Genomic DNA, 11,463 nt, shown 5'->3' on the forward strand with positions numbered 1-11,463 from the left:
CTTCTTCCATGCGCACATGGGCGGGCACAGACTTTTAACAATGGGTATTCAAAAATAAAAGAAAATGTACTACAAAACAGTGGCAAGTAGCATTCGATCTCATGACCATCAAGGGAGCATGTAACTGCTCTAACCAGCCAAGCCTCCACATCCTTGTGTCCAGAGAAGCACAGATTTCTACACAAAGTAAATTAGCGCTGATGGATATTTCACATAATTTGAAAATTTTGTCAAAATTTTGGGTATTCACTTGCATACCCATGAATACACATGTGCCCGCCCATGCATGCGCATGCAAGTGGAAATTGTTTTATTGGGCACCTTGTGGTTGACAACATGTCTCTCACGAATCTCTACTACTTATAAAAGATGGGAACGTGTTCCGTCGTCAATCTTCTCGCGTGGTACGTCGTTCCGTCGTCGTCTCCTTCGTTGCGCATCCCTCGACAAATCCAAAATGGGCCAAGCCCAACATATCTAACGCGGTCTCATGAATTCCTCATCGTCTCTCTCCCCCGCATGGCACTCCGCCTCGCCGCCGATGGCTCCGAACGCCACTGCTCCAGCGCTGCCCCCTCCGACCTCCGCCCTGCTCCTTCGCGGCCTCCTCGCCAACCCGCAGCCTGCGCTACCACAAGTGTGCGCTTGCTTCTCGCACGGACTCACCCCGACACCTCCTCTTGCGTGGTCTCGCCCCGCTTCCTCCTGCCCCACTCATGTCGCCCGCAGATCGCCGCCGCCACCGCCACCGCCGGCCGCACCTTTTTGAAGCTACTGCTGCCGGTCACGCCCAGATCGACGCCGCCGCCGGTCGTGCCAGATCGACAGCGCCGCCTTCCACATGTCCCGTCGCAGATCAAGACGCCTTCCTCCAACTTGATTTGTTGGCAACCAGCTTGTGGCCCCGGCGTACCACACCCGTTGGAGCTTCGGCTGGGGCGGTGCTAGATCAGGGGAGCAGCAATTAGTGATGGGGGAGGCGAGTATTCTTCCATATAAACCTCACTCCTCCTCTCTCCTGATTCCCCGCCGATCTGACAATTTTGTTGCTTGCGGTATGGTTCACTCTATTTCTGAACGTCCTGCTAACGTCCATTGTTCATACTGAACTTCATGTTTAATACAGCTTATGTAGAATTCTGAACCGAACTTCATTTTCTCTGTCTTCAGCAGTTTTACAGTATCAATACTGGTCGTGTAAATTCATATGTACCAACAAATTTTAGTATAATATCTAGAGTAACAGAGGCACATAAAGGGAGAGGAAATTTTTAATCTACGGTACAAACAGCTAAAAACAGCTAAAAACACAAGAGATTCTTAATCTACGGTACACCGTAGCAAAAAAAACAACAACAACAGCAGCTGCAGACGGGGCTGATTATTAACAGACTAAGGCAGATCATGGTGGCTGCTAACATTGTATTTCTTTATTCTAGCTCTTTAAAAGTTCTGCATCTGTATGGGTAAGGCGACACTCCATTGAAAATACAATCATTCCTGTAGGACTATATGCTCCATATAATGTTGCTTAGAGTAGATATTATTTGAAGCGCGTCCAATCCATTTCATTTTGGTTACTCATACAGGTTTATGTTCTTTTAACAAAATTATTTAATTGAAGCACTCCTCTTGCATTGAGAGCAGAGTAGAGCAGTTTGGTAACTCACGAGGCTCATAACCTTGAGGTCACGGGTTCGATTCCCGTCTCCACTCCTCTTGCATTGTAATATGATTTAGCATCAATAGCCCTTGAGTTATTTCAGGTACACAAGAGTGTTCGTATACCCCTGTGTCTCATGTCCTTATCTGATTTAGCTTCCATATAGTTTGCTGCATAATAGCCATTTTCATTGGGAGGTATGGTTAGTGTAAAATTGGTTGGGAGGCAAAAGGTCAAACTCTATTCGTTAGATAAAATTTCCATCAAATTCGTCCGGACATGGGAGAAATGTCTACTATTTCGAAGAAGAACATGAAACTGTAACCAAAGTAAAATATTCAAGTAAGTTCCCCTTCCTCCCAACCGATCTCTCTTATTGCACTTTGAACAGAATAGGAAACTGAACCAATGTGCAAAAAAAAACCAATCTTAAGTTCCCTAGCACGTTGTCTCACTTCCTTTGGATCTGTAGGAGTGCCTGTCGTAGTGCATGCCACATGTTCCCCTGCTGTACCGATGTAATTAGTTGTTTGTTGTGTCAGATGGTACATTTACACATGAGCCAATCAATTACTGATTGTGTTAATGGTGTTGGATAGGTCTTTGAAGGGATGCGGCTGGTGTCGAGGAAAACGCGAAGGAACAACTTCTTTGGATCGAAGCGCTGCTACCAGATCAACTTGGTGGTTGCTTGTGCTGCCCTTCGGCGCCTCTTCAGCTCCTGCATCTCCACTAGGTTCGTCAGTTATCTCTCATCTCCATATAATGTTGTTTAGAATAGATGGTGATAATATAAGTAGGGCAAAGATATTATTTGAAGCACGTCCAATGTATTTCATTTTGGTTACTCATGACAGATTTATGTTCTTTTAACAAAATTATTTATTTGAAGCACTCCTCGTGCATTGTAATATGATTTATCACCAATAGCCCTCGAGTTCTTTCAGGTACACAAGAGTGTTTTTATACCCCTGTGTCTCATGTCCTTATCTGATTTAGCTTCCATACAGTTTGCTGATCAATATTACTGCTTGTGTCGATGATGTTGGATAGGTCTTTGAAGGGATGCGGCTGGTGTCAAGGAAAACGCGAAGGAACAACTTCTTTGGATCGAAGCGCTGCTACCGGATCGACTTGGTGGTTGCATGTGCTGCCCTTCGGCACCTCTCCAGCTCGTGCATCTCCACAAGGTTCATCAGTTCCCTCCACATTGCACTAAATCCGTAATGTTCATTTGCCCCTTGTTGAGTATGTGCATTTCATATGCCATTTTCAAATCGTAAATATGTGGTCATCCTGCAATGTAATTGATGTAGGCTTGTACATGAATCCTTTGATATCTCAAAGAAATATGATTACCGAAGACCTAATTGGTACATGAATGGTTTTTACATGGAGTTTTGATGAAACACGTGCTTGCAGTTTGGTGTCTGTTACATTTGAGACTGCAAATATCATTACTTGTTCCTTAAATCCTCTGAATTTCTAGCTGATATATGACATAAACCAATGCCACCATCCAGAACAGCGCTCTCGACTTATGATTACCATTATAGCACATCCTAAATTTAGAGCTTATGTCAGTATTAATGGTAAAGTGCTAGACTGCATGTCAGTTTAATCTGGTACCTATTCACACTTTTAAAATTTTTTTGCGGACCAACTCAGGCTACCACTTGATTTGATGACTGGTTATTTTATTTTGCCTTCCCACATTTTTTGATTTATCATGTGCTGTGAACGTTAGCCTAAGTTTGTGCCCTGTATTGCTTACATTTCTATTCCTCATTGTAAGGCTTCATAATGCTGCATATGAACTGTATGATTTTAGATTCTTCATCTTAATTTTGTGTCTTTACAGGTTGTCGAAAGGCAAGCTATTTCTCAGATTGGTAATGATGATGAAGTGTCGGTATCTAGAGGAAAGCTAATTGTGAGGGAGATTATGAAATATTGTTGTTGCCTGTGATTCGTATGAAATCCGACAGAGTATTAAAAATTACTTTTCTCGGTCTAGCATAATCATTGTTTAGGTCAACCATAGTGTAGTAATAGTATTGTTAGTTTTTCCTTATATCAACATAACTGTCACTCCAGATTGGACTCAAAGGGGAAGAACACTTGCATATGTATAGTCATTCACAGGCCTCTCCAGAATTGGTATCAGACAACGCTTACCCAACAAATGAAACACTGATATTGTTAAAGGGCTAACCCATTCATGGTGTAGAATAAAAATTTCAGTGCATATTATATCCCTGTTTGTACTGGTGTGTCAAAGTTATTGTAGTAGAGTTTTGGCTATGCATATTACTTGTCTTTTCATGCTTGGGTGCTGCACTTAAAATTTAAAAAATGTTCTTCCTGGGATAGAATGTTAAACGACAAGGTTTATTCTTCTTCAGAACAAAGCTCTTCGGGAGTTGGGGGGTTATCTTTTAGATTAAGCATTAGAGAAACTTGGTCTTTCACTAATCCATAAGTAATTCAATAATTCCAGTTGCACCAAAATTATTTAATGGGTTTCATATTCTCCATTCATGCATGTTTACAATCACCGAGGAACTAAAACTACCTCATTATAAAAGTCAAACATCTAATTCTAAGATGCAAAAGGCATGTCAAAATTCATGTTAGTACAATATGGCATCTTGAAAGATAGAACTGTACCTTCTATTATCTCTCCTTTTGCATGTAGCTTACAAGATTAATTGCAGAGGTGAAGACAGAAGACATGGTGTGGACTGGAGTAAACCATGATAAGTTAAGTTGAAGTTTCCTGAGTTGATGAAGCAGCAGACGGATCACTGAGTCGAGTAGTCTAGAGGTGAAAACAGAAGACATGGTATGGACTGCAGCAAGGGGGCTCCTTAGTGCATTGTGATCATGGAGATAACGAAAATAAAAGTTTGTTGGAGCTAGAGTGTGAGTTGCCACTGAATAAAACGATTTTCCTGTTGACGTCTTTTAAGTAAACTTTCCAATTTGAGGCTGGTCTGAGATAGTTTTTAACAAAGATACGGAGAGAGAGCCATGTTTACGAAACTGCGCAGCTCTGCTTCGTCTCCACAAAGCAGGAAGTCGGCGCCACTTTCATTGACGATGGTCTTGTGCACAAGGAGGTCACGAGTATGCACCAGGGACGAAGTTAAAGCTCGATTTTCAATGGTTTCATCTTCACAAATAGAAAGTGATTAGTGCAGATGCAATGAGGAATTTACAAAAATCACTGGTATCACCTGAAACCAGTGGCAATGAAGCAACTCCATACCTGGTATGCGCCTACAACGGGCAACCACGTGGAGAATTTTACGTTGGACTGCAAAAGGCTCCCCAAGATGAAGTTAGCATGAGGAGCACCACGCCACCGAAATAACAAAGCATCTATAGCTCGGCAGTCTGAATGGTGATTTTCGGAACCGAGCAGCATCGAAGGCAGGTTTTGTAACCGTGGAAAGGGTCATATAGAGGGTTGCCAGCTATCGCTCACCAGCGTCTACATACATTTTTGGTTATTTTATGGCAGCATATGTATGTTTTCAATAACAAAAAAGCACACATATTTTCACATGCATTATTTTTATAAATTGTACCCGTAGTAACGCACGGGCATTCAACTAGTCATGTAGATAAGGCAGAAGCTGTGAATTCGGGAATGTTTTGGGTACAGCGCCAGACTACCCCTTCATCGGACCTCCAATAAATCGATGATGAATGCTTTCATGGAAGAGGAAGTGGGAACAACCATCAAGGGTCTGCCTTTGAATAATCGTTTGGATTCAGCTGCTATAAAAAAGAACATATAGTTATATATGATTTAATTTATGCATGTTGATCTCCATAATGGTGCTTGGAATCAGTTGTTAAGAGCTGTTAAGTTTTGAAATATATGTTTTGCAGTATTCAAGACTACAAAAGAGATTGAATTTTTATACTGTTTTTTAAGTTAATTTTTATACTGTATATCCTGTAAGATTTAGATGCTCTATCTGTTTAGTGTGAAACGTAGGCTCATCTCCTTTCAAAAAAAACGTAGGCTGATCCAGGTGGTATAAACGAGTGTGTCTATCGATAAATTTTGTTTTGTTTGTCAGTAAAATTGGAACGCTTTCTCGACAAAATTAGTTGTAAAGCTGACCCCATCAAGGAAGTTGTGGGCTGACATGGTGGATTCCAATCCGATCTCACTGACAGACTGCACACCCCTTATGTTTCTTTCAAACACAACAAGTCTTACGAAATAAGTACAGTTTTTTTTTATTCCAGTATACAACATATCACACTTAATCCCCGGTCATATAAACTTGGAAGAAAATGATGCTAGATCAAGCCGATGGATCGCAGCAGCTAAGGAACAAGAAGCTTCCATGCAAGTTCACTTGATGCAGGCGCCGGGCACGGTCCACTTGGCCCGGTGCTTCTCCCAGGACGGCAACATGGTATAGTTCCTCCAGTCATCCAGAACCCCCCTCAGATCCCTCATCTTCTTGCTCAACCCCACACAGCAGTTCGCGTGCATGGTCACAATCTTCCCCAGATCCTTACCGTAGCTGCAGAACCCACCCATGTGCTCCGGGTCCAGGTACCGCAGCCGGACCCCGAGCTCCGCCACCAGCCGCGCCTTGATCGCGTTGAACACCGGCTGCTCGTTCATGCCCGGGTAGCTTCCCCTGGACTCGTGCCACAGCTTCGTCATGGCGATCGTCCGCCGGTTCGGCTTCACGTGGAAGAAGCCGGTGTTGGGCAGGTTGTCGATGTTGTCGGGGTCCCCGAAGTAGTTGTCGGAGGAGATGGTCATGTCGGCGTAGGCCGTCACGTGCTTGAACGGGTCGCGTAGCCACATCACGTCGACGTCGGTGAAGAGGAAGCCGTAGCCGAGCTCCAGGATCCGGCGCTGGAGCTTCAGCTTGCTCCACACCAGATCCAGCCACTCTTCGGGGCCGAAGAAGTCGGGGTTGATTCCCGGGATGGTGTGCTGGTAGCAGTGGCGGTGCATGGCCAGGCAGCGCGCGTGGGCGGCCGGGTCCATGGTCACCACCAGGACGTGCGGCAGGAGCCGGGCCGTGCCGTCGCCGATGCGGAAGCTCTCCAGGAAGAGGTCCAGCAGCGAGCCTGGCGCCACCCAGGCCTGGTTCACGCACGTGATGATCACGGTGCGGTCGTCCGTCGCTGCTCGCGACACTGCCGCCGCCAGCCCCCGGAACTCCTCCGCCTCCTCCGCGCCCTGATTGACAAGACACGAATGCATGATCAGTCAGCAGTGCTACCTTTTGCGTTTAGATTTACTGTGAAGACCTCCTACTAACAACAGCATTAATTTTACTGACTACTACAAAGAAGTTTGATCAACAAAGAAGTTCGATTGATTAAATTCAGTGGCAATTTGACAATATATGACTACTCTGTTTGGTTGTAAAAAGGAGTACTTGGTCAACTATAGTTGGTAGTATAAGTAGATCATTTGATTGAAAAACTAAATGAATCAAACTCGTAATTTAAGTTTAACTAACCTCTTCTTGGTGCTCTCTGCTTAATTGAAAGAAGATCACTAGGAACGACAGCAGCATGAGTAGTAGCAGTAGCAAAAGAAGAATTGACCTTCAGTGTGGTGTCAGCCTGATGAAGGCCATGATCGTCTCCTGCTACCGCAAGCGACGGCGCGTGATGAACAGTATGAGCCGTATCGTTGCGGCGGTGGTACTGCTCGTCCGACGATCTCCGGCCGGAAATCTGTCCGTGCGTCCAGGCGCGGCTCAGCCCCTCCGCCGGTGCCCGGTACTGGACGAGCAAGACAAGGGTGAGCGCCGTGGCAGCGCCGAGGACGAATGACACCGCCTGCCGCGCCATGGCCTCCGCGACGATGGCCTTCGCCATCGTAGATCACTAGCTATCAGATGGTGTATACTAGAGTAGAAACTAAGTAGAGCACTGCACTAGTGAAGTACACTGATGAAATGGAGTACTGTATATATATGATAGAATATGCTGGACAGGACTGGAGTGTATGAGGTGTTCCGGGGACTGCGGCGTTTGTGTGCTAGCTTAGGGGACAGGGAGCCCTTTTTTTGCGAAAATTTTAGAAAGGTACTCCGTATTACAATTTTTTAAAATACGAAAACAATTGAATGATGTATTCTACCATCATGTAAAAAAATCAAAGCAAAAAACTATGTATTCCAGGCTGTGCGGAAATGACAAAAATTTAAATATGAGAGTAGTGAACACTGAACAATGCTACTACTCCGTTTCAAAGAATAAGTTTGTTATTTTTTGAAAAGGGACCAAGTTTTTTTAGGAAAAATATTAATATGTACATAGTTAGATTCATCATGGAATATATATTTATATGATATCTATATATTATTGTGGTTCTTGGTAGTTTTTTTCTAAAATTGTAGTCAAACTTTACTTAGCTTGACTTTTTCAAAAGAAAGGATAGCGATAAGTGACTTTGGCAGATGAGCACCAGTGCTCCCGGTTTTTAAAAACATATTTCTAAGATTTCAAAAAAAATTAAGCTTAAATCTGCACATACATAAAAGTCTTCTGAATGTACTATAAAAAATTTGGAAGAAAATATGTTGTATTATGATCTATATAAAAAAGACAAATTTCTGACAAAAATTGTCTATATACACATTCATAAATTTGTTTTTTCTGTACCTAAAAATACAACATAATTTTTACCAAAACTTCGCACGAGTATTCATGACATATGTATGTATTCATGGAATAATTTTTATCATTTTTTGAAACATAAAAATACAGTTTTCAAATATTTCAAAAACGGGGTGGTGCTCATGTGCACCAAATCTTCGAAGTATAGACCTTATTCTATGAAACGGATGTACTAATTTTCAAACCACCAAAGTTTATCAGTGTTTGTCATTTTTGTGTATCACATGCTAAAAGTATTTCGTGATGAGAATGTACACACTGCCAGAATACATCAATTTTTCAGATATTTTTAAAACTATAAAACTGTCGTTCTTGATTTTCTTTTTTATAATGGTTACAGCCTGAGCTCTAAACCGTACTTCTGGGGTTCCGGGCTCATAAAATAGGCAGTTCCGGACATCCCGCCGGTCCATGGAGGACTCCCACGAAACCGATGCACGTCGACGCGCCACTAGTGCATAGATACAGTAGTATATGCTCGTTAGTCTCGAGTTGTCGACTAGAGTGGAGCAGCTCAGACAAACGACGAATTATCAATTATTCATATGTTGCTCCAGAGCATCTAATTTGGCATGGGGTGAAGTTCTTCGCCACGAAACGCTACATGAAAATATTAGTATACTCACATGCCTTGGAAACTTCCGTAGAATAGACGTGACTATAATTAATCGATGCTTTTTTCCTAGTACAAGGGATAGACCACTAGTAGAAAAGAGGGTTTTGGTTTTTTTGGCTCCAAAGAGTATTAGCACCGGATTTAACACGAATCGTGCTAAAGGGGGTCATTAGCACCGGTTCGTGTGGTCTGGACGTTCAGGGGACCAGCCACGGTATTAGCATCGGTTCGTGCGGTATCTTTAGCACCGGTTCGTGACACGAACCGGTGCTAAAGCTCCTCTTTGCCCTATATATTCAGCTCACCCCCAACCAACCCCCTCACTTCATTTTTTCTTGGTGGAAGGTGTGAGGGTTGTGTGCTTGCTTGCTTTTCGTTGCCATGCACATGAGGTGCTCGATGAAATATCTGATAGAATGATGCCGCTTGATTTCACACAAAACAAAAATGATATGAGGTGCCGAAGCGACACTTGCTCTCCTCTTTCTTTCCTCCTCGATCAAGGTTAAGCAACTTTACGCTTTCATTTGTATGGTGGTAATTTCTACTATTTATATATTATGATATGAGGTGTCGAATTACGCCAGTATCCGGGTTCGAGTCCAGGGGCTCGATCTTGAAGTAGGTTTATGCGGGTTTGCCACAAGAGCAATTAACTGGTACCTCATCTGTTGGATGAACTAGCCTCGTTTATCGATATCCCTGTACAAAATAGACATAAAGAAAAATAGTCGTTATGATAAGCATTGTTATGATAAGCATGTGATTCGGTTTTACGATGGAGATTTTACTCGACACTACGATTCAAGCAAAATCCCGGGACTACTGACATGGGTATGCCTAACAGGCATGCCGAATGAAGTACCCAGGTTGTATTAAGATGACGTGAAGCCCATGATCCCAAAGTTTTGGAGGCCCAGAAGCCCAGAGTTCTCCGAATAGGGAAAGTAGAGTTGTATCAGGAATTTTGTATCAATATAGGAAAGGACGAATACACCTCGGGTAGTTTCTAACTTGTACGACATGAAAAGCCTCGGCTCCACCTCCTATATAAAGGGGAGCCGGGGGAGAGACAACGGATCGAATCTTTGGCCAACAACACCACCATAATCTTGAGTCGAGCACCTTTTCGGCTGAACCTTCGAGATCTACTTACCCTCTACTTCTTACGAAATCCTAAATTTACAATCTGTAGGCATTGACAAGTTAATCCTTTATCAGTCGAGAGGAGGACAGGGACACATCAATCATCATCAGTTACGAGCAGACAATAAGCACGTATGGTTTTCCCTCCGAGAGCCTGAAGCTTTATAAACTGTGTCCCTTGTTTTGTGTTGTTTAGACACCAGCACAATCCACCAGTGCATCGTCTTCCCTAAAAGCAAGGTCCATAACTTATGGGCATTGACGTGATACCCCCCATGTTAGCGACACTCTCCCGTCCCGTGTCCCGTAGCTGTCTACCAAGGGGAAAGGAACATACGCGACGATGGCCTGATTCAGCGACTAGTGTTGTCCGCCGAGCTGCTGCAGCGGAGGAAAAGCCTCCCTCCACCGCCGTCGCCAAATCCTCAACCACGTCGCGACCGTCCTCTAGTGCCAGCCAAGTCCCGCCTCGTGTTTGACAACAAAGGTGAAATGAAATCTCTCGAATTTTGTTAGTCTAGAACACTGGCGAAGCATGCAGCAATTCTAAGACCGGGCAGGTCAGCAAAATAGGCTTAAGCAACACACATGGTGACATTTTTTTATTGATGGGCCAAAATAATACCAATGATACCCAAATGGAAGAGTGGGCCACGGCCTAGGTTGGTCAACCTGTAGCGCCGCTACTGGAAACGATATTACAATGTAGAAATAGTTTATAATATGAATTATCCTTTTTTTGCGAAATATATAGATTATCTTTGATCGACTACACCTCCTCACTAAACCTCCTCCGATGATGGTGTTTGTGCGGCAGCCATGCCCTATTATACATGGCCTTGTGTGGCACAGGTGCTCTATTTTAGATCCACCTGAAAAACAAAAAACAAAACTGCACAGGCGATGTAAAACTCATGTTTTGGTGATGTATAATTCTTTACATCATCTATTTTTGTAATTTTGTTGCCCTATAATACACTACTGATGCTCTTATACCGTGTCCAGTACTGCTAGACGATAGGGGAGAGGGGAGTCCGAGCGGGGCACGAGAGGTGGTGTCTGGTGCAGAGCAGCAATAGGTACGCCACCAGGAGACGAGATCGTTAGCGAGTCAGAAAGAAGACTAGATCGTTACCGACTCGGATCGACACAGGATTGCCTAGCTACATATAAGCCGTGCCGTCCAACAAGAAATACCTGCACTCGATACTTAACGTGAAGGCGATATTTGTTTACGATCAACTTTTTACGTGAACTTGTTCCCTTCATCGTTTCAGCGTCGTAAAAACTCGGTTTCAACGCCTCTGCACATCGTCAGGAACTCTAGAGACATGGTGAGCCAGAGCCAGTATTCCATTGT

General features: G+C 43.6%; 1 protein-coding gene and 1 long non-coding RNA gene across 2 annotated transcripts; one reads left to right on the plus strand and one right to left on the minus strand.

The window, feature by feature from the left end:
* Positions 1-958: 958 nt before the first annotated feature.
* Positions 959-4,649, plus strand: LOC124667933. Its single transcript, XR_006991480.1, has 4 exons — positions 959-1,055; positions 2,263-2,399; positions 2,717-2,853; positions 3,525-4,649. It is a non-coding gene; the product is annotated as an uncharacterized LOC124667933 (long non-coding RNA).
* Positions 4,650-6,038: 1,389 nt separating this feature from the next.
* LOC124664691 (uncharacterized protein At4g15970-like) lies at positions 6,039-7,537 on the minus strand. Its single transcript, XM_047202151.1, has 2 exons — positions 7,187-7,537; positions 6,039-6,887 (listed from the first exon to the last, which is right to left on the minus strand). Exons 1-2 carry the CDS (start codon positions 7,535-7,537, stop codon positions 6,039-6,041), a joined length of 1,200 nt encoding a protein of 399 aa, XP_047058107.1.
* Positions 7,538-11,463: the final 3,926 nt, after the last annotated feature.

The sequence above is a fragment of the Lolium rigidum genome, chromosome 6, assembly GCF_022539505.1.
Source record: "Lolium rigidum isolate FL_2022 chromosome 6, APGP_CSIRO_Lrig_0.1, whole genome shotgun sequence".
NCBI classification, from domain to species: domain Eukaryota; kingdom Viridiplantae; phylum Streptophyta; class Magnoliopsida; order Poales; family Poaceae; genus Lolium; species Lolium rigidum.